At 49.5% G+C, this 23,911-nt stretch overlaps 1 protein-coding gene across 2 annotated transcripts; it reads right to left on the bottom strand.

Moving 5' to 3' along the window:
- Window positions 1-85: 85 nt before the first annotated feature.
- LOC133527065 (regulator of nonsense transcripts 1) lies at window positions 86-22,381 on the bottom strand. 2 transcript variants are annotated; one of them, XM_061863953.1, is made up of 13 exons: window positions 21,821-22,363; window positions 21,551-21,738; window positions 19,627-19,827; window positions 18,657-18,727; window positions 16,302-16,369; window positions 14,860-14,975; window positions 13,576-13,785; window positions 12,519-12,689; window positions 11,848-12,007; window positions 8,678-8,725; window positions 7,899-8,117; window positions 6,121-6,292; window positions 86-2,157 (listed from the first exon to the last, which is right to left on the bottom strand). In XM_061863953.1, exons 1-13 carry the CDS (start codon window positions 21,998-22,000, stop codon window positions 851-853), a joined length of 3,111 nt encoding a protein of 1,036 aa, XP_061719937.1. In that variant the 5' UTR covers window positions 22,001-22,363; the 3' UTR covers window positions 86-850. The 2 variants fall into 2 exon arrangements, with proteins under 2 accessions (XP_061719937.1, XP_061719936.1); XM_061863952.1 differs by lacking the exons at window positions 86-2,157; window positions 6,121-6,292 and having other exon boundaries at window positions 7,980-8,117; window positions 9,245-12,007; window positions 21,821-22,381.
- Window positions 22,382-23,911: the final 1,530 nt, after the last annotated feature.

Raw genomic sequence — 23,911 nt, 5'->3', positions numbered from 1 at the left:
GGCCCGCCTGATGATAAGCAGTCACCGTAGCCTATGGACGCCTGCAACTCCAGAGGTGTTACATGAAAATATAAAACAACATCCATGACATAGGTAAATCTTTATTGATTTTCCTTCACAAATGCTAACAAGTTGGCAGTTTTATCTGTTACATAAAATAATTTGAAACGCGCAACGCAACAATGAGTTCTTATACTTATATCAGACAACAATTTTGAAATCCTTTACAGGTATTTTATACAAAAATATTTTCAATGTAAATTAGATTTCTTAGTACAATCTCTCCTTTGCTTTCAACTTCTACGGCAAACAATTTTGATGGCAGCAAAATCTGAATTAGTATGACTTTGTGTTCCGTGTGATCTCTTTTTTTAACTTGAGAAGGAAAAACAATGAAGTATTCTACAATTATTTAGTCAGACTGACTTTAGAACTCGGACTGTAGACTACATACTGTGGTCGTTAATGCTGCAGATGATATTGATAACAGAGACGTCGCTTATCGGTTAAATTTCAAGTAAAATGAGTCGCACATCTATCGGAAATACAGAAGAACTAGGGTCGTTAACGACCGAAAGCTAAATGATGTCTCCTATGAACAACAATTCGATTAGAATACAAAAAACGTAACGAGAATTTAGTTATTTAACAGCTGATTAAGTTTTGAAATCTGCTCAGTTTAGTCGCAGTTTAGAACGCTTTCGAACTTTCGAAGGGCGGTCGTCCCCGTCAGTCGTGTGGTCGCCTTGGAGGCCGCGCCTCGTCGGCCTCGCCGGGCCCGCGACCCTCGGCCTCCCCGCGGCCCCCTCGGCGTGTCGCGTCGGCATCATCCGCGTGCGGCGCGCGCCGCTCAGTACTGTCGCCGGAACCCGCCCTGGTACGTGGAGTCTTGCGACAGCAGCCCGTCCGGTTGCGACGGGCAGTCCGGCGCCGCAGATTCCTGGCTGAAATCTGGCTGCGACGCGCCCTGCGATAGCGACAGAGGCGGCTGCTGGGATAGGGGCTCCTGGGATAGACGCGGAGGCCGACGGCGAGCGGCGAGGCCGCGGGCCATAGGCGGGAACGGGCGCTGCGGGCCTCGCATGGGGAAGGCCGCCGGCGGGACCGGCGCGTGCAGCAAGGCGGCGCGCTCCGGGCCGACATAGGCCAGCGGGTCTCGCAGCGGCCTCGCACGGTCGTATATGGAGCCCGGCACCATGGCCTCGCGCGCGTCGAACATGGAGGTCGACATGAAGTGCGAGCCGGGGTTCTGCGCGTTCACCAGCTTCTTCGGTTTCGCGAACTGAATCGCAGACTCCTTCAGATTAGAGAGCGGGCCTTCGGTCAGCACGCGGCGCTCCTTGTAAAACGCGAGCAGATGATTCCAGAGCGGCTGCTTGCTAAGAACCTTCGGGTTCCCGACGACGATAAGTCCGTACTTCGCGCGAGTCAGGGCCACGTTAAGACGCCTCGGATCGCTAAGGAACCCGATACCCTGATGTTCGTTGGAGCGCACGCACGACATAATGATGATATCCTTCTCTCGTCCTTGAAAAGCGTCGACGCTGGCCACTTCGATCTCCTGATACAGTTTCGCGTGCAAGCTCCCCTGATACTGCATATGCTGGACGAGATACGACCTCTGTCCTTCGTAGGGGGTTATGATACCGATCTGCTCGGGTCGCACGCCGGCTTTTAAAAAGCGGGTGGTCAGCTTTTCAACATTAGCGGCTTCCGTACGATTAAGATAGGAAGTTCCAGAGCCAGCTATCTCCTCCTGTCCCTGGGTGACGTAGAAGAACATGGGGCGATCGGGTCTCGGCCAGGGGAAGTCTATCTTATGAAGGCGGCGCTCCTCAGCGCTGACTCCGTTCTGAAGCGAGCCTTCGTAGAAGAAGTCGGACGGGAAGCGAGAGAGCTCGGGATGCATACGATACTGGACCTCGAGACGGAAGGGCCGGATGCCGAGCACGACGAGGCGCTCGAAGAGGCTCTGGCTGAGGCCGGCCTTGGCGGCCTTCTTGCACATGACGACGGGCCCGAGCTGGCAGTGGTCGCCCACGAGGATGAGCTGGCGCGCCCCGAGCACCACGGGCACCATGCACTCCGGCTCCGTGGACTGCATGCCCTCGTCGATCAGGATGGACTGGAAGCGCATGCGCGCCACGCGGGGGTCACCTGTTGGAAAGTAAATGTTTCATTTAACGTGAATATGTTGATATTTACTATTTAGAAATACTTTTTGATTAGCGATTAAGAATTAGTATATATTTTTTGCGCGAACATAAAAACTTTTGTCAGCACTAATTTGGGCTGGAATGTTTGGATTCTAAACAATGTTAAGAAATTATTTCTAGTGTTTTTGAGAATGTTTCATGAACTGAGTTTTGGTTTTGGTCGGCGGCGTCGAGCAGGCGGCGCTCGGCGGCGCGGCGCAGCGCGCGGTAGCGGCGCTCGTCGGCCGCCGACAGCTCGCCCGCCTCCTCCTGCAGGCGGGCCGGCTGTGAGCCCGCTGGCTGCAGGCTACAGTACCTGCGCCGACGCACGTGGTGCAGACGACGTCGGCGGCGTCGAGCAGGCGGCGCTCGGCGGCGCGGCGCAGCGCGCGGTAGCGGCGCTCGTCGGCCGCCGACAGCTCGCCCGCCTCCTCCTGCAGGCGGGCCGGCTGTGAGCCCGCTGGCTGCAGGCTACAGTACCTGCGCCGACGCACGTGGTGCAGACGACGTCGGCGGCGTCGAGCAGGCGGCGCTCGGCGGCGCGGCGCAGCGCGCGGTAGCGGCGCTCGTCGGCCGCCGACAGCTCGCCCGCCTCCTCCTGCAGGCGGGCCGGCTGTGAGCCCGCTGGCTGCAGGCTACAGTACCTGCGCCGACGCACGTGGTGCAGACGACGTCGGCGGCGTCGAGCAGGCGGCGCTCGGCGGCGCGGCGCAGCGCGCGGTAGCGGCGCTCGTCGGCCGCCGACAGCTCGCCCGCCTCCTCCTGCAGGCGGGCCGGCTGTGAGCCCGCTGGCTGCAGGCTACAGTACCTGCGCCGACGCACGTGGTGCAGACGACGTCGGCGGCGTCGAGCAGGCGGCGCTCGGCGGCGCGGCGCAGCGCGCGGTAGCGGCGCTCGTCGGCCGCCGACAGCTCGCCCGCCTCCTCCTGCAGGCGGGCCGGCTGTGAGCCCGCTGGCTGCAGGCTACAGTACCTGCGCCGACGCACGTGGTGCAGACGACGTCGGCGGCGTCGAGCAGGCGGCGCTCGGCGGCGCGGCGCAGCGCGCGGTAGCGGCGCTCGTCGGCCGCCGACAGCTCGCCCGCCTCCTCCTGCAGGCGGGCCGGCTGTGAGCCCGCTGGCTGCAGGCTACAGTACCTGCGCCGACGCACGTGGTGCAGACGACGTCGGCGGCGTCGAGCAGGCGGCGCTCGGCGGCGCGGCGCAGCGCGCGGTAGCGGCGCTCGTCGGCCGCCGACAGCTCGCCCGCCTCCTCCTGCAGGCGGGCCGGCTGTGAGCCCGCTGGCTGCAGGCTACAGTACCTGCGCCGACGCACGTGGTGCAGACGACGTCGGCGGCGTCGAGCAGGCGGCGCTCGGCGGCGCGGCGCAGCGCGCGGTAGCGGCGCTCGTCGGCCGCCGACAGCTCGCCCGCCTCCTCCTGCAGGCGGGCCGGCTGTGAGCCCGCTGGCTGCAGGCTACAGTACCTGCGCCGACGCACGTGGTGCAGACGACGTCGGCGGCGTCGAGCAGGCGGCGCTCGGCGGCGCGGCGCAGCGCGCGGTAGCGGCGCTCGTCGGCCGCCGACAGCTCGCCCGCCTCCTCCTGCAGGCGGGCCGGCTGTGAGCCCGCTGGCTGCAGGCTACAGTACCTGCGCCGACGCACGTGGTGCAGACGACGTCGGCGGCGTCGAGCAGGCGGCGCTCGGCGGCGCGGCGCAGCGCGCGGTAGCGGCGCTCGTCGGCCGCCGACAGCTCGCCCGCCTCCTCCTGCAGGCGGGCCGGCTGTGAGCCCGCTGGCTGCAGGCTACAGTACCTGCGCCGACGCACGTGGTGCAGACGACGTCGGCGGCGTCGAGCAGGCGGCGCTCGGCGGCGCGGCGCAGCGCGCGGTAGCGGCGCTCGTCGGCCGCCGACAGCTCGCCCGCCTCCTCCTGCAGGCGGGCCGGCTGTGAGCCCGCTGGCTGCAGGCTACAGTACCTGCGCCGACGCACGTGGTGCAGACGACGTCGGCGGCGTCGAGCAGGCGGCGCTCGGCGGCGCGGCGCAGCGCGCGGTAGCGGCGCTCGTCGGCCGCCGACAGCTCGCCCGCCTCCTCCTGCAGGCGGGCCGGCTGTGAGCCCGCTGGCTGCAGGCTACAGTACCTGCGCCGACGCACGTGGTGCAGACGACGTCGGCGGCGTCGAGCAGGCGGCGCTCGGCGGCGCGGCGCAGCGCGCGGTAGCGGCGCTCGTCGGCCGCCGACAGCTCGCCCGCCTCCTCCTGCAGGCGGGCCGGCTGTGAGCCCGCTGGCTGCAGGCTACAGTACCTGCGCCGACGCACGTGGTGCAGACGACGTCGGCGGCGTCGAGCAGGCGGCGCTCGGCGGCGCGGCGCAGCGCGCGGTAGCGGCGCTCGTCGGCCGCCGACAGCTCGCCCGCCTCCTCCTGCAGGCGGGCCGGCTGTGAGCCCGCTGGCTGCAGGCTACAGTACCTGCGCCGACGCACGTGGTGCAGACGACGTCGGCGGCGTCGAGCAGGCGGCGCTCGGCGGACGCGGCGCAGCGCGCGGTAGCGGCGCTCGTCGGCCGCCGACAGCTCGCCCGCCTCCTCCTGCAGGCGGGCCGGCTGTGAGCCCGCTGGCTGCAGGCTACAGTACCTGCGCCGACGCACGTGGTGCAGACGACGTCGGCGGCGTCGAGCAGGCGGCGCTCGGCGGCGCGGCGCAGCGCGCGGTAGCGGCGCTCGTCGGCCGCCGACAGCTCGCCCGCCTCCTCCTGCTGGCGGGCCGGCTGTGAGCCCGCTGGCTGCAGGCTACAGTACCTGCGCCGACGCACGTGGTGCAGACGACGTCGGCGGCGTCGAGCAGGCGGCGCTCGGCGGCGCGGCGCAGCGCGCGGTAGCGGCGCTCGTCGGCCGCCGACAGCTCGCCCGCCTCCTCCTGCAGGCGGGCCGGCTGTGAGCCCGCTGGCTGCAGGCTACAGTACCTGCGCCGACGCACGTGGTGCAGACGACGTCGGCGGCGTCGAGCAGGCGGCGCTCGGCGGCGCGGCGCAGCGCGCGGTAGCGGCGCTCGTCGGCCGCCGACAGCTCGCCCGCCTCCTCCTGCAGGCGGGCCGGCTGTGAGCCCGCTGGCTGCAGGCTACAGTACCTGCGCCGACGCACGTGGTGCAGACGACGTCGGCGGCGTCGAGCAGGCGGCGCTCGGCGGCGCGGCGCAGCGCGCGGTAGCGGCGCTCGTCGGCCGCCGACAGCTCGCCCGCCTCCTCCTGCAGGCGGGCCGGCTGTGAGCCCGCTGGCTGCAGGCTACAGTACCTGCGCCGACGCACGTGGTGCAGACGACGTCGGCGGCGTCGAGCAGGCGGCGCTCGGCGGCGCGGCGCAGCGCGCGGTAGCGGCGCTCGTCGGCCGCCGACAGCTCGCCCGCCTCCTCCTGCAGGCGGGCCGGCTGTGAGCCCGCTGGCTGCAGGCTACAGTACCTGCGCCGACGCACGTGGTGCAGACGACGTCGGCGGCGTCGAGCAGGCGGCGCTCGGCGGCGCGGCGCAGCGCGCGGTAGCGGCGCTCGTCGGCCGCCGACAGCTCGCCCGCCTCCTCCTGCAGGCGGGCCGGCTGTGAGCCCGCTGGCTGCAGGCTACAGTACCTGCGCCGACGCACGTGGTGCAGACGACGTCGGCGGCGTCGAGCAGGCGGCGCTCGGCGGCGCGGCGCAGCGCGCGGTAGCGGCGCTCGTCGGCCGCCGACAGCTCGCCCGCCTCCTCCTGCAGGCGGGCCGGCTGTGAGCCCGCTGGCTGCAGGCTACAGTACCTGCGCCGACGCACGTGGTGCAGACGACGTCGGCGGCGTCGAGCAGGCGGCGCTCGGCGGCGCGGCGCAGCGCGCGGTAGCGGCGCTCGTCGGCCGCCGACAGCTCGCCCGCCTCCTCCTGCAGGCGGGCCGGCTGTGAGCCCGCTGGCTGCAGGCTACAGTACCTGCGCCGACGCACGTGGTGCAGACGACGTCGGCGGCGTCGAGCAGGCGGCGCTCGGCGGCGCGGCGCAGCGCGCGGTAGCGGCGCTCGTCGGCCGCCGACAGCTCGCCCGCCTCCTCCTTCAGACGGGTCAGCTTGCGCAGCTCGCTGTCCGCGGATCCTAGTGCGCGAGCCTGTTAAATATTTCAATTCATTTATTTATCGAAATAAGTGTTTATCGTCCCCCGGTAATTTATTTTTAAATCGAAGGTCACCGATTCGAACTCTTAACGACTTTAATGCCGTAAAACGCCGCCGCCGCTCGGCTACCTACGAACGAGTACATAATATCCTTAGTGAGGTATTATAAATATTAAAAAAGTCACCTTCCACCAAGGCAACGCCAGGGTTCACACATGTGTTAAAGCTATGGCAGAAATCAACGAATTGATTTGACTATGATTTGATACCGCGTCCACCTTGTTCGCCTGATCTCGCACCATCTGACAACTACCTATTCCCTAAGATCAATACATTTTTGCATGGACAGAAGTTTGCCACAAATGATGACGTCATAGCCGATGTAGAGGAATTTACAATTTTAATGGTTTATTCTACAAGCTTTTACAAGTTAAGGTAGATTCTTATTTGTCTAGGACACGCGCGATCAGTGGCGGTTAAAGTGGAAGAGACTGATCGAGCCGCGTTCTTTCTGGTTGGCCGACGTTTTGGCCGTCTGTCCTGTCACGGTCGCCAAATTATGTTCGCGCTTTTTAAATAGAATAACGATTTCAAATTAAATTACCAATTTCATGGTTTATTCTACAAGCTCTTACAAGTTTAGGTAGGTTCTTTATTTGTCTAGGATACGCGCGATCAGTGTGACGGTTAAAGTGGAAGAGATCGATGATCGAGCCGCGTTTCCTGGCGATACGTCCTATATGCGAAACACTTGCGCTAGCCTTTTAACCTTTTGACCGCCGAAGACGTCATATGACGCGCGCGGCTACAGCTCAATATCAACCTTCATGCGTACCGACAAGGTTCACGATTACGCACCGCGTACAATAGGCGAGGCGTTCAAAAGGTTAAAACAGACACCAACCTGCTCATGTAAAGCTAGAAAAAACTACTTTCAATCCAGTGCGGTAAATCTTTTCCGTCAACTTTATCTACAGCTGTGTTAGAAGACGCACACACGAGCACCGGCTCATAACGATGATGGCAGAGGTAACTTTTCTACCGACACGACAGTGTAATTCGAGGGTTCAAACAAGATATTTTCATCACACATCACATTAGGGTTTTTTTTCTCTTCCTAGCGTTGTCCCGGCATATTGCCACGGCTCAAGGGAGCCTGGGGTCCGTTTTGACAACTAATCCCAAGATTTGGCGTAGGCACTAGTTTTTAGTAGCATAAATGAGTTTTACTTTTAAAATACTGACGTTTATAATTTAATATTTTTGTTTATATTTAAAATTAAAAATTCTATTAATTTAACAGCTGTTTAAAATATTTTTATATAATTATATTAATTATTAATCGTGGCTGAATGCCGAACAGGTCTGTGCCCTCCATGCTAACCTGTCAAGAAATTACAAAATGGCGGACGAATGTTTGATATGTCACCGTATTTAAGAATTATTTCGTTTAAGATTTAGTTTTTTCTTCGCAAGAGTGATGAAAAACATTGTGTGTAACTCCGGGGGTAAGAATATTGCAAACTCGGGTCTCACCCTCGTATCCGAGATTTGACTTACCCCCCTCGTTGCACGATGTAGTATAACATAAAGAGGAACCTGCTCGTGCAGCGCCAGGAAGGAGACGGAGGACTCCATGGCCTCGCGCGACTTGGCGCACAGGCGCACGACCTTGAGGCCGGTGCGGTGGATCTTCTCGGTGAGCTGGTCCACGGCCGTGTTGGACGGCGCGCACACCAGCACGGCCGCGCCGCTCTGCCGCGCCAGCTGGTACACGATGGTGGCCGACGTCACCGTCTTGCCCGTGCCGGGCGGGCCCTGGGTACACCATGTTTATTACATTCATATTTACTAATTCAATCAATTGAAGTTGGCAAATTCAGTGAAAGCGCTATAATATTTTAGCAAATTAACTTAAAATGTGTCACATTTTTCACAATAAATAATATTTCTGCGCCTAAGAAGGTCCACCGTTATTTTGATTTTTCATACGTTTTATATGGACTTGCAGTTTTATATATGGTACTAGTGAGCATGGACGCGAATTGCACACTAGTAAAAGTATAAAATATTGAATGTAGGCAAGCTTAAGAACCGAGCCTTCTTTGGTACAGTCACCTTATTTAATAGTACATTACGATACAAGTGCGAAAAATAGGAAATTCGAAACGAGTGGCGATAAATTAAAACACGACCGAAGGGAGTGTTTTAAATCGACACGAGTTGCGAATTACCTATTCGCACATGTATCGTACAACGTTTTACAGTACATATGGCCCTTTAAATGTTCGACACAGTAACGTAATATGCTACTTCTCGCACTAGTGCTATAAAGTAGCCCCATATGTACTGTAAAATACATTTTATGATTAACGCACCTGGATGAGGGATAGGGGTCGCTGGAGTGCATGCTTCACTGCGTACACCTATAATAAGAGAGAAATTGTTTAGTAATTTTTAATGTGATTAAGCTCCCATTAATAAAAAATCGGACAAGTGCGAGCCGGACTCGCCCACCAAGGGTTCCGTACTTTTTATATTTGTTGTTATAGCGGCAACAAAAATACATTATCTGTGAAAATTTTAAAGCCCAGTGAAAGACGAACGGACGGACGGAAAGCGGAGTCTTAGTAATAGGATCCCGTTTTAGCCTTTGGGTATGGAATCCTAAAAACAATGAAAGCTAAATAAAACTGTATCAGTTTATTTATCGAGATAATTGATACAGATAATTCACTTTCGTTTCCTCGGAAATAACAATGCGTACAAAATTTTGTTTGTCGAACATTCCTTAAAAAAAAATCAAGTCAACAATGATTGTAAATTTAAAATCTTGGCTCAACTTCAACACTCTCTGAAATAACCTCTGCAGAGGTTTTCTTAAGAGCTTGTAGTATGGGGTAGATGAGGAGTGTAGAGATTGTAAGAGGTGAGCCGAGACGGACCTGCGAGCGGTTGAGGTCGGGCAGGTTGGGCGCGCTGAAGTGCTTGGGCAGGTGCACGCGGAACAGCACCTCGTCCACCTCGTGGCCCAGCAGGCGCCGGTAGATGTAGAGATTGTAAGAGGTGAGCCGAGACGGACCTGCGAGCGGTTGAGGTCGGGCAGGTTGGGCGCGCTGAAGTGCTTGGGCAGGTGCACGCGGAACAGCACCTCGTCCACCTCGTGGCCCAGCAGGCGCCGGTAGATGTAGAGATTGTAAGAGGTGAGCCGAGACGGACCTGCGAGCGGTTGAGGTCGGGCAGGTTGGGCGCGCTGAAGTGCTTGGGCAGGTGCACGCGGAACAGCACCTCGTCCACCTCGTGGCCCAGCAGGCGCCGGTAGATGTAGAGATTGTAAGAGGTGAGCCGAGACGGACCTGCGAGCGGTTGAGGTCGGGCAGGTTGGGCGCGCTGAAGTGCTTGGGCAGGTGCACGCGGAACAGCACCTCGTCCACCTCGTGGCCCAGCAGGCGCCGGTAGATGTAGAGATTGTAAGAGGTGAGCCGAGACGGACCTGCGAGCGGTTGAGGTCGGGCAGGTTGGGCGCGCTGAAGTGCTTGGGCAGGTGCACGCGGAACAGCACCTCGTCCACCTCGTGGCCCAGCAGGCGCCGGTAGATGTAGAGATTGTAAGAGGTGAGCCGAGACGGACCTGCGAGCGGTTGAGGTCGGGCAGGTTGGGCGCGCTGAAGTGCTTGGGCAGGTGCACGCGGAACAGCACCTCGTCCACCTCGTGGCCCAGCAGGCGCCGGTAGATGTAGAGATTGTAAGAGGTGAGCCGAGACGGACCTGCGAGCGGTTGAGGTCGGGCAGGTTGGGCGCGCTGAAGTGCTTGGGCAGGTGCACGCGGAACAGCACCTCGTCCACCTCGTGGCCCAGCAGGCGCCGGTAGATGTAGAGATTGTAAGAGGTGAGCCGAGACGGACCTGCGAGCGGTTGAGGTCGGGCAGGTTGGGCGCGCTGAAGTGCTTGGGCAGGTGCACGCGGAACAGCACCTCGTCCACCTCGTGGCCCAGCAGGCGCCGGTAGATGTAGAGATTGTAAGAGGTGAGCCGAGACGGACCTGCGAGCGGTTGAGGTCGGGCAGGTTGGGCGCGCTGAAGTGCTTGGGCAGGTGCACGCGGAACAGCACCTCGTCCACCTCGTGGCCCAGCAGGCGCCGGTAGATGTAGAGATTGTAAGAGGTGAGCCGAGACGGACCTGCGAGCGGTTGAGGTCGGGCAGGTTGGGCGCGCTGAAGTGCTTGGGCAGGTGCACGCGGAACAGCACCTCGTCCACCTCGTGGCCCAGCAGGCGCCGGTAGATGTAGAGATTGTAAGAGGTGAGCCGAGACGGACCTGCGAGCGGTTGAGGTCGGGCAGGTTGGGCGCGCTGAAGTGCTTGGGCAGGTGCACGCGGAACAGCACCTCGTCCACCTCGTGGCCCAGCAGGCGCCGGTAGATGTAGAGATTGTAAGAGGTGAGCCGAGACGGACCTGCGAGCGGTTGAGGTCGGGCAGGTTGGGCGCGCTGAAGTGCTTGGGCAGGTGCACGCGGAACAGCACCTCGTCCACCTCGTGGCCCAGCAGGCGCCGGTAGATGTAGAGATTGTAAGAGGTGAGCCGAGACGGACCTGCGAGCGGTTGAGGTCGGGCAGGTTGGGCGCGCTGAAGTGCTTGGGCAGGTGCACGCGGAACAGCACCTCGTCCACCTCGTGGCCCAGCAGGCGCCGGTAGATGTAGAGATTGTAAGAGGTGAGCCGAGACGGACCTGCGAGCGGTTGAGGTCGGGCAGGTTGGGCGCGCTGAAGTGCTTGGGCAGGTGCACGCGGAACAGCACCTCGTCCACCTCGTGGCCCAGCAGGCGCCGGTAGATGTAGAGATTGTAAGAGGTGAGCCGAGACGGACCTGCGAGCGGTTGAGGTCGGGCAGGTTGGGCGCGCTGAAGTGCTTGGGCAGGTGCACGCGGAACAGCACCTCGTCCACCTCGTGGCCCAGCAGGCGCCGGTAGATGTAGAGATTGTAAGAGGTGAGCCGAGACGGACCTGCGAGCGGTTGAGGTCGGGCAGGTTGGGCGCGCTGAAGTGCTTGGGCAGGTGCACGCGGAACAGCACCTCGTCCACCTCGTGGCCCAGCAGGCGCCGGTAGATGTAGAGATTGTAAGAGGTGAGCCGAGACGGACCTGCGAGCGGTTGAGGTCGGGCAGGTTGGGCGCGCTGAAGTGCTTGGGCAGGTGCACGCGGAACAGCACCTCGTCCACCTCGTGGCCCAGCAGGCGCCGGTAGATGTAGAGATTGTAAGAGGTGAGCCGAGACGGACCTGCGAGCGGTTGAGGTCGGGCAGGTTGGGCGCGCTGAAGTGCTTGGGCAGGTGCACGCGGAACAGCACCTCGTCCACCTCGTGGCCCAGCAGGCGCCGGTAGATGTAGAGATTGTAAGAGGTGAGCCGAGACGGACCTGCGAGCGGTTGAGGTCGGGCAGGTTGGGCGCGCTGAAGTGCTTGGGCAGGTGCACGCGGAACAGCACCTCGTCCACCTCGTGGCCCAGCAGGCGCCGGTAGATGTAGAGATTGTAAGAGGTGAGCCGAGACGGACCTGCGAGCGGTTGAGGTCGGGCAGGTTGGGCGCGCTGAAGTGCTTGGGCAGGTGCACGCGGAACAGCACCTCGTCCACCTCGTGGCCCAGCAGGCGCCGGTAGATGTAGCCCGACACCGACGACTCGTCCACCGCGAACTTGCGCAGGGCCAGTTGCATCCTGGGAAAATAAATCAACTTAGAAACAATTCAACGTATTTGTTTGGCTGGCGTTTTACAACAATTTGACAATAGAAAATTCGACAATGTAGCATCGATTGCTCGCGCGCGCTCGTAGCATCGAAAACGCACATCGACTCCAGCCGAAGGATATACTCGTAAGTGCTATATTATACAACGTTAAATTATAACAGAATAGTGGGTATTTTAAACAATCTTGTTTAGGCCACTAAGTTTGCTGAGTGGCCTAAGTAAGGTACAAGATTGAAAAGCTGGATTATATCACTGTTATATACAAAAAAAAATCTATGAGTCAATTAAAATAATACTTCTACTATAAAACGTAATCAACAAAATTAGGTAAGTATCTCAGTAGATAAAAACATAGTACAAAAGACATAAACGCACTTCTTATTCATTAATTAGTAGCATAGAGTTTGGTAAATGAAATCTTAATTCAACCATTAAAGTGGACGAGTAGAAAAACAACATGCAAGGCTCGGTGTGGCTACCTGTCGAAGCTGGTGCTCTTCCATATGAAGTCGACGACGAAGCTGGCGGTGCAGTCGGCGGGCGCGCCGGCGCCGGACTTGAGCTCCAGCCCCACGTCGTCGCCGTAGTTGTCCGGCACCTTGATCACGTGGCCCACGCCCGCCCAGGGCTTGTGCAGCTCGCCCACGTATCTGCCACCAAAGTTAAACATTTCAACTTCGTTTAACGCTTCAAATCCTACAGTCGCTATATCGCATCGGCAGAAAAGTTACCTCAAAGTCCCAGGGCCGCGATATCGAACACGCGTACAAAATGGAACGTAGAGGTTTTTGCCATTTCAAAGCGCTCGGATTCAGGGGTTGAATGGTAGGAACTCCTCGCCTCGAACGTAAGATTATCGTAATATGATTGCAACTCAAAGGGCCAGAAACGCCTCACCTTTGATATCGAATATATGGGAGATGGAGCCGGCTCTGCCTATGTCAGCGGATGTCACGAAGGGAGTTATAGAGAAGGTAAAAGAGATGGAAGCAAAGAGAGAATGGGAGGAAGAGACTGGATGTAGGAAGTCGAAGATGATGATTAAAAGGTATAGGTCACAGGAGAACCAGGTATATTTTGAAATTAGGTAAAATAGAATAGTGTGGGGATGCTGCCGGGACAGTAACCTGCAGTTCCATCTTCAGGGAATTTGACTGAATGAATGCGACAAGTGATCGACAGCCCGCCTGCTTCCGGCCGGACGTCCCTACCCTACACTACATCTGTAATATCTCCCTAATAAAAGCGTTCAAAAGTTATATGCGATCTTATGACATAATCGTAAGCGAGTTTTTATTTCCCGTTTACATATAAACGACTGTAAAAAATCGCTACGATAAATGATATCACGATCAAAATCGGTCAAGCAACTAACCATGTAAAAGTAATCCTAATAAAATATTTAAGATGAATAACTCTGTTTACCAAAATGGAGTAAACAGTATTGTTCATCTTACATGGCGACTCTTGAGACACTTTCAGAGACTGAACAATAGATGTTATTTTCCTATTAAATCAAAATGAAAACTTCCATACCTCAGCCTAAGTTCATCTCCATGCATCAGCTTCATATCACTATCGGTCTTGGCCAGCGTGAAGTAAGCTATGGTCTTCTTATTAAGCCCCACGTCCCAGCGAACCTCAATGCCCTCTTGAGTCTGAGACTCTTTCAGTCTCTTGTCGTAATCCGCTTCGAGCTTGACCAACGGGCCGAAGATGTTCTGGTATTGATAGCCGTCTTCGTATCTGTAACAATATATTTGTCGTTCGAAATTCGAGGCATGACAAATCGGTTTAAAATCAAACCTTAAGATCTGTACCCCTAGTGTAAATTTGATCGACATCATAACGTGACGAACGCGTTTGCGTTAAGTCTCATTTTGTATAGGATTTTGAGTTTCCAAAACGTCCCGCTTGGCGCGCTCTTTCTAAATCCAATACAAAATGAGACTAAACGCAAACGCGTACGTCACGTTTCGAAATCGAATTTATTTACACTAGGGGTACTGACCTTTGATTACAAAACAACAACAAAAATGAGCAGAAGCGCGTTTCTCAAAAAGTCACGTGAAATTTTGCAGCAGATTCGATAATTACATGATTTTTTTTTTATTCAGGCTTTGGGGTCATCCATTAGTTACGTCACACGAATTTCTAGGTTGTTTGACCCCTCTATCCCTCCTTGTCACACTTGGTCACATTTGGCAAAACCCTCAACCCCCTTCTGTGAAGTCATATTTTTGAACATTTTGTTTTCAACGAAATCATCGAATTTGGTATAAAATTCTATCAAAATATAGTGATAAAAGAAATATAAGTAATTTTACATTTGTAAATTTTTCTTTGTTTGTGCAATAAAGTTTAAATAAATAAATAAATAATTTTATAATTTATAACCCAAAACTGATTAGGAAAGAAAATTAAACGATTAAGTATCGTTCCAAAAACTTGTTATTTAACTGTACAGCGAATAAAAAAAATATGTTTCGGTTACTAATGAATTTAAAGTGACGTCACAATGTTTGTGACTCCCCTCTCCCCTTGTCACGACATGTCACATTTTCTTGATCCCCGCCCTACCCCTAAACGTGTGATGTAATTAATGGATAACCCCTTTGGATTTTTTTGAAAGCCATAGGGGTTCGCAAGGTCTCATAGCCACTAGTTTATAACGTCACTTATACGTAGCTCCATGATCGTCCATGGTGCCATTAGGTTGAGCATAAAATGGAAAATCTCCAGCCGCGCGTCACCTGCCATCATGCCCATCATCAGGAGCCACCAGTCCACTGATGGTCAGTATACAGTAGCTGTACGCACCTGAGCAGCACCTGGTGCGGCTCCTCGTCCACGCCGGGCTTCTCCAAGTCCTGGAACGTGGCGTCCACGTTGTCGCGCCACAGCTCCTCCAGCCGCCCGATCTGCTGCGGGGTCACCTGATGAAACAGACTAGGTTATAGACGGATCGATGTCATAATCTCCTCTGATATGTCAAGACCCGAATTGGGCATCTGTCGATGTGTATCTGAACTTTATGAAGTTCACTATTTTAATATAAGACACACTAGAAAAAAGTGACTACGCTCTTTAGTGCTCGACAACGAACTTGAATTACGTCTTTAGAATTCGCGGCTAACCTCCTTATTCATAAACGTCTACTAAAATTAACAAGCCGCTAATAGTTTGTCCCTTTTCGACGTATTGGTATGATGGAAAGGGACAACCGATTATTAGCGACTTGTTAACTTTAGTAGACGTTTATGAATAAGGGGGTAAGGCCATAACCTCTAAGTCAGGGACCGGTCTGGTATCCCCTTCGAGGATTTTGGAAGGCTTTGCTTACCAAAGCCATTGCTAACTAAAACCCTTTCATTTGGCTTTTTAAGCGGTTCATAATACGGGTAAGCGCTAACCTCTTAAAGAGGTATCGATTATAAAATATGACGCATATGCCTTTTTCAATTTTCTCTTCATAAAAATAGAATCAAATATTGCTTATTCATGTTTAAAGTGAAGGACTGGGTGTCTAGCGCGTCGACAGCATAATTTTTTGAATTAGGAAGGGGATACCCTTTCATTTTAGCAGTATTTTTGAAAGGGAAAACCCTTCCTAGAGCCAAGTCAAATGAATGGGTAAGCAATTTAAAGGGAAAGCCAATCGTTGGGGCCATTTGATAAACGACTTTTTACTGAGAAGGGGTGGTAGCCTTTCAAAGACCTTCCTCCTTTGACAAAAAGTTACTCATAAAATGCATCCAGATTTGGTGACAAATGCACCGTTATTCGCAAATTACTGGCGAACATCATATAACGAAATGCACGCGAGTAGTTTGCGGTTTATTTGCATACAGTACTTTTTGCCTCGATTTGGACGCAATTTTAACGATATTCTACTCAATAATAACAACGGTTATGCAACATAATCGGCGATATGAGTAAATCAAGTAGAGTTAAATAAATAAATACTATAGGGACATTCTTACACAAATTGACCAAGTCCCACGGTAAGCTCAAGAAGGCTTGTGTTGTGGGTACTCAGACAACGATATATTTAATATACATATACTTAAATACATAGAAAACATCAATGACTCAGGAACAAATCTGTGTTCATCACACAAATACATGCCCTTACCGGGATTCAAACCCAAGACCATCGGTTTCATAGGCAGGGCCACTAACTAGGCCAGACCGGTCATTAAACGTTCAAACTCATTAAAGACAAAAGGGGACAATTGTTTTATAAATTATATTTATCTTACCTGACGGGCCCTCATCTGCTCAGCTTCAGATGGTACTTTAACCAGCCAGGACAGGAAAGCGCGGTCCGCTGTAAAAGACTACTGGTTACAATTTGTTTTAATAACATTTAAAAATGAAATATATTAAAAACTGTGAAATACATAAGATTAATACTAGAAATCAGCATAAGCTCGCAGTGCCCTTCACTAGGCCCCATAAAATTAAAAAATCATTCATGGGTAAATCAGATATTACAATAAACTTCTGAATTGTCTGTTAGTAAATTTAAAAATTATGTAAAACGTAAGCTTATCTCTAAAGCCTATTATAGCACACAAGACTACCATGAATGATGAAACACCGTGGGATTAAGTGTGATTGTAAATAATGAATTATTTATTGTTATGTTGATAACGATGAAATTGATAATTCAATGTATATATACCGTATTTTTTGACATTTAAAGTATTTGATATTTTTAGTATTTTTATACAATTTTGGTGTTTGACGATCCTTTTGTGAAATTCTTATTATTACGTTTGACATATCTATAATAATTCAATGTTTTTTGAGAACAATAATAACTGCATCAATAAATTGCTCTGATATATAGATTAAGATGATATTTGTAAAATATGACGATTTAAAGAATATTGACTTTGAATGATTTCAAAGCCACCATTCCCTGGTATTCATCAGTAGTTTGACCTCGCACATGTTGGTGTCGAAAAAAATGCACGAGTGATTTAAGTAAAAAATTACTATATATGTGTGTGCTAATAAAATTTAAAGAGATCCTTTGATTTCCCCAGATTCCTACAAAAAAAACAAAGATCCCTAGCCCACAAATTGAGGGCCTCCTCCTTTTTGAAGTGTCCTAAAATCTAAATAAAATAAGTTGTATATACTTAGTAAAATAAGTTGCGATCAACAATTTTTTACTATGAGTAATTCAACAAGGGCCCTCGGTCTAGACATTATGGCTACGTAAAAAACATTACCCTTCTTTTTTAGGCGGTAGAAAAAAAATCATTAATTCGCAAGCATATTGAGAATAGTTATTTCTTGAAGTAAAGGAATATTTATGAGATTGAGCTGACCTTTGTAGTGTACACATTACTTTGCATTTCGAGTAGTGCCTTTGGTACGTGTACTTAACCTCAACTGAATAATTATTTATGTCCCTCAACTCTAAGTTTTAATTATTTTAAAACAATACAAATGAATATTAAGGGTGTTGAAGCAATAATGAATCTTATCATAAATATGATAATGGGTGCCAAATCCGATATCACTTCATCAACTAAATAATTTGGATCTAAACGGGTACTAAGTTTTGTTGATAATCATACAACATAGGATAAAGGTCGGAATGATACAAATTACGAAAAATAGTAGGATTAATTACAGGACATAACACACTAAACAAACACCTACATAATATGGGTAAAACGGACAGCCCCATGTGCAGAGCGTGCATGGAAGAGGAAACAGCGAAACATATTCTCCTAGATTGTAAACAGGTAGAAGTATACAGGAGCAAATACCTAGGGACTCCGTGCACACTAAAGGAGGCAGCTAGCAACCTGAAGACACTGCTAGGTTTCGTGGAGGAGCTGGGGTGGCTGGAGTAGTGCAAAATAGGCACAATGGTTGTCGATTTGCGGAAAATGCCCAGCATAACTAACTAAAGGTCTGAACCCACCCGTTGCGTGAGCGTAGACGTCCACGTGCGTGTTGTAATATACAGATCCTTTTGAGAGATGGTACACTGCTTGCGTGACGTGTGCGTGTACTAATTTTAGCGCACGTGTTCGTCTGTTGTCTACGCGCAGGCAATTGAACTTGGCATTCATTTAGATCTCAATTCATATTGGATTTGGCTCAAAACTTGTCTGGTGTAGTATAAAATAGTATCTGTTTGTCATTATGTGCTTATGTTTTAACCATAAAAGACAGATAATTAAGTTTGCCCCTCTGACTAAAAAAAACCGAACAAGTGCGAGTCGGACTCGCCCACCGAGGGTTCCGTACTTTTTAGTATTTGTTGTTATAGCGGCAACAGAAATACAACATCATCACGGTTCATGAGATACAGCCTGGGGACAGACGAACGGACGGACAGTGGAGTCTTATTAATAGGGTCCCGTTTTACCCTTTGGGTACGGAACCCTAAAAAGGACCTGGAAACTGATTATAATGAATTTTAATATCTCATTAAATATTGATGTACGGAACTTTTGTTGTACAAAATTAAATTTCTATTATTAATGTATAAAAAACTTTTTGCATTGGGCCACTGTTTACGAGTTATTTACGAAACGAAAAATGAATATGTAACAAAAACATTTAAAATGCCATAAAAATGTACGCACAAATCAAGGGCTTCCACTGCTCCTGGTCCCAGTTCATGTCCTTGAGGGAGCTCTGCGCCGCACAAGGTTGACTGGAACAAGCAAGAATTGTTTCATCTAAAGGAATTCGCTTTGCAGTTGTGTAAACACTTGTAAGTTTTACTTTATAATCAGTGATCGGAACTATGGGAGTAAAACTTTAACAAAACTTGTTAAGCGGACATAAAATAGTGCATACAGCCCTAAAAATATTCATGTCCATAGGGATAGGAATAGTATAGTACTTACAGCCATAAAAATATTTACATTCATAGATATTCGAATATTTTTAAGGCTATAAGCACTCTTTTTACGTCCGCTTGATAAGTTTTGTTAAAGTTTTACTCCCATAGTTCCGATCACTGTTTATAATAATCTCATTCTAACAAAGAGCTTTGTCCCTACGTACGTTAGTAAAACTTACAAGTGTATCTTGGGCCTAAACCCTTTAATGTCGGGATTTTTGATTTCAAATTGGATAATTTTTCGAACGCGAAAACCGAGGGAGACGCGGTGGGATGTATTCGTTTCGTGAGTGTTGCGGATTGATTAGTGACAATGAGGCATGTGTACTCTTCACTTTCTAGGTCTAGACGGACACTATGTTATATAACCTATTTATATGATTCGTTAATTAGACATTTCTGGCTTGTTCATTTGTCTTAAGAGTTAACATAACATCTTCATTTTAGGCCGCGGACTGGACGCAAGCACGCGACCCGTCTCGCGCAAGCGGGGCGGGAATATCTTATAAACATACATTTATTATGTATTTTTTTTGTATATAACCTTAAAACAAAATGGAATATCGACAAATTTGCTATACAAATAAACACTATTTTGGCGAAAGAACGGCGGGGCTCTGTTGAGTTATGTGGTCTGGAGTTTCATGCAACTTAGAGCAAAAACATGTTTGTGTGAACCAAATGATTAAAGACAATGGATAACTTACCGACACAGCAACACCACGACAGAGTCAGCCTTAGCCGGGATAAAGCCGAGAACAAAGACATTTCTTGCACCACACGAGTAGCACTCAAGTAAGGTCTCGCCCAGAGGCCCGTCGCGGTGCAGAGCAGCCTCTTTATGCTTGGCTCGGACCAGGTGGTTGATGATATGCGAGCCGGAGGTGTTGCCGCGGCCATTGCAGAACCTAGAATGATGGATAGGATTATAATAGAGAGCAAAAAACAACAAAATAAAGTGTCCTATTTTCATTACTAGACTGGGCCCTCGACCGCGGCGCAATAAGCGGGGAGTCGTCTTGGACAAATTCATTTGTTCGGTGACTGGTGCCAGGAGCCCGAGCGATGCTTCATGTGACTTGAACAAAATGTATAGACTTGAATGGATCCGTTTTGGACGACAGCTACGGTGGTGGTGGTCACAGCCCGCCGCCCCGCTGGTCACGTGCATCCATTCCGAAGCGATGTGTTAATATTGATACCCCAGCAAGTGAAAGATTCCAAAATTGAACCACGAGCGTAGCAAGTGGTTCGACAAGTGGAATCTTGAGCATTGCGAGGGTTTCAAGGCACGAGGGTTAAACAAACTTTGCCGCCGAGTGAAATACAAAAATTTTCACCACATCCGAGGAAAATACTAACTATGAAATACCCAAAAAGTCAAATACAAATGAACATAATAAAAACAAGTCTTTACAAACATAAGGAAATAACTCAAAATTTGCACCTCAATACTTTGCCCCACGTGTGGATAAAATGCAAATTTCTCATTAGATTTTGGATAATCAAGAGGGCTTTTACCAATTGGAGTGGTGAAAAATATTATGATAGCCCAGGGCATCGTCACGGTTTATAAGAGCTGTAATCCATATATTACCATATCTTTCTAGCTAATATGGTTCATAGAAAGATGCATACCCAGATGATATACATGCCTTTATAATATATGTGACCCTGCGATTGATTACTATCAGTACTATCAACTTAATTTACTGTTATCAATGTAGGTCTTGTAATCACAGTATGTTAGTAGTATAATAACAGATATTTTGTAGATGGATTATTTTTAGTTGTTTAAGAAAACTACTTTCACTATACAACTTTTAAAATAAAAACCAGAAGCTAGTAAATAGAAATAGCACAATTGGATTAGGACCAACTTCGAAATCTCGGGAACAGTCATGATATTTGGTATATATATAAATTAAAGGGCCCTTTTTCATGCTCACACTATTTGACATTTGGGGACCTCGAGGAATCGCAGCTATATTGGAAAATGTGTACCAACCAGGAGAAATTACTAGCCCTAGATATACCTCATGTCATTGTATGTGCAGTTTCATTTCAATCCAACACATAGTTTTAAAATGAGAACAAAACTCCATTTGTATGGGAAGGTGAAATCCGGACGAGCTTGCTGCTTTGCTTTGAAGGAAAAAGATACCTGTTTTACTTTAAAATTTGTTTATTCAACCTACAACATACATTTTTCCTTAACATTTTTTGCAGTAGTTGTTATCATAGTAATTAGTTTCACTATTAAATTTTCTGTGACCAATAGTCAATTACAGTTTGTTGCACAAAAATAGTCAATTTAAGTTATACTATCACCTTATTACAAGAAGTATGGAACAGTTGTGTCAATAATGCAGGTTATTTAAAAGTTAAAATGTTTACCATTATAATATACTATTAAGCCTAATTACATTAGTGTATTATTTAGCCTTGTTTTACATCCCTGATATGAACATTACAGCCAGATTGCCCCAATTTGTCTGACTGATGTGGCATTTTAATACAAAATTGGTACAAAAGCAGGATGATTAGGGAGTGAATTGTTCAATCACTAGTCATTTTAATATCCAATACTTAAAAACAGTTGAATGAAGTTATTGTTAATATGTAACTTACCACTTATTGCATATGTTGCACATCACGACAGTCGCTGGGTCGTGGATACCGCAGTACTTGCAAGCATGGTCAGGCAGCTCTTTGCTGCTATACAGAGCTTCATCCTCTTCCTCAAATTGCAACTCTGCTATCGCATTGGTAACAGAAGAGACTTTAGAACTCAGATCCAAACGACCCAGGCCGTTAACCTACAAGAACACAGAAATCATATGGTGTAATCAAAATGAGTAAATAAAACGAGGTTAGTTGCACTAGTTTACAGCTACTGACCTGGTTGGAGGTGGTTAGACCATGATCATGCTGTGAAGCCTGGGTTTGGCTCTGAGAAGGGAGGGTGAAATCAGTGAACTCGAACTCCGATCCCTGAGTATCAGCTCCTATAAGATCCGCTTCTTCAGTATCCAGAAATGTGAGCGTTTGGGAGCTCGGTCCATACGCGTCGACGCTCATGGTTGTGTATAGTAATTTAAGTTAAAATTTGGAAAACGTGTCAAAAAGATGAATAACAGAACGATAAAACAATTCTCCCATAACAGCCACGCAATAATTATCAAACGGCTAGGAAAGAATGACGAATAGGAAAATACGCCATGTTAGTTGTTGGTATGTTGGTAGCACTGAAAGTTTGTTTTCGATTATAAAATTAATCACCGACTATTATTTTACACGTTCCTCGGAAAAATTCTGAAGATCTTAGTAAGGTAATAAAGTAAAATTTTATTTAAAAAAAAATGTCTAGAACGCTAGAAATTTTGTAGTATAAATACATTTAGCTTTTAATTAAATATTCACCTTGGCAGCATTGAGCTCAAGTTCAAAAGTTCCCCTCAATAACCACTAGATGGCACTTAAAGGCTCATCAACTGCTAGTTGAGTGTCAAGTCGCCGTCAAGGCGCGAAATATGACCTTAATGAATTCAATTCAATTCAATTTAATTATCCATTTATAAAATTTTGCAGTAAAGGTTACAAATAAATAATAATACATCCTAATAAATATTATAACTGAGCGATTAAATCCGGCCCAGCATGGCCTCACGTTGGAATTGCTGTCTCCTTCTGTAGCTATAGTCTGTCAAGCCATTATTCCGTTAGTAGAAAAAAGTGGCAAATTTAAAAAATGTAGGCGGGCAGGGTTATCGTCCCATAGAAAATTTTAATTTTGCGCCTTTTTCTACTGACAAAGTTGTTTGACAGACTATAGCTCCAGGTTATAGCTATAGCTTTTGAAAGAAGCTGTATCGTTGCTTTATCTGCCGCTCTTTTCTATACCCGGGACAAATTTTGTCGGCTATTATGATAGAAAATATAAAGATAGGGATTCCTGATGGAAACTATTGGAAACACATGCGACCTTGATTAGACCTAACGTGTCTCTAAATTAGACTTCTCGTTTGGTTTATTTCTTTAGCGGAATCGGATCGCCATTAAACCATGAATACAAGACTGATGGACGGATCCCGGTCAATGGAACTGGGCATGTCATGAAACTATACCAATGGATTGTTAAGTCCTTAGTCATTTATGCTTTTGTGTAATTTCCTTTACTTAAGAACGTGAGTTTTCACGTCCCTATAATATCTAGGAAGATATTGTCACTACAAAATTGGTGCAAATTTAGCGTACACGAACTCTAACCGGTTTTCTAAACCAACCTCATTTTTAGATCATCCCTCCTTTTCATTTTTGTTCGATAAATGTCAGGAGTAAAAATAAAAATGCAAAAAAATTGTGAGACACTGACACCTAATTCCATCATACTACGGAAGGTAAGGAAATAAATCTCCATGTACCAAAAAGTGTCATCAAACCTTAAATAGGTGGCGCTACAATACCTAGAATACTTGAACAAAAAAATCAAATCATAGACAGCGCACTTCACTCCGTCAATAGCGCCTAGGTTCTTAGCTACTCTAGCGCTACTCTGGAGAGATTTGGAACTATTATTTATAGCTAACCGCTAGACACTTTTGCAACAGTTCTACCATAAGAGATGTCACTCCTATCATTCATACCAATACGTCGGAAACGGACAAACAATTATTAGCGGCTTCGGAACTTTAGTACTTACATGTTTATGAATAAGGGGGTTACTCGTAAATGTATATTTAGGTATACGTATTAGTTACTCTATATTGCTATACTTATTTATGGAAAAACCGGTGATACAATACAACTATTAGAAAACACGAATTAAAACACCTAATAAAATCGCTTGTACATTTTGATCATATTGGACAGCATAGGAAGAAAAAGCGGAGGAATTCGCTTTTTATGTGGACGTAAAATTCTCAAAAAGTTTTATGTGGATGTATATTCAGCTCCTCTTTATTCCTATGGCCTCTACAGACAGACTTTTCA

The sequence above is a fragment of the Cydia pomonella genome, chromosome 17, assembly GCF_033807575.1.
Source record: "Cydia pomonella isolate Wapato2018A chromosome 17, ilCydPomo1, whole genome shotgun sequence".
In the NCBI taxonomy this organism is placed as follows: domain Eukaryota; kingdom Metazoa; phylum Arthropoda; class Insecta; order Lepidoptera; family Tortricidae; genus Cydia; species Cydia pomonella.
This window is presented reverse-complemented; position numbering and strand designations above follow the sequence as displayed.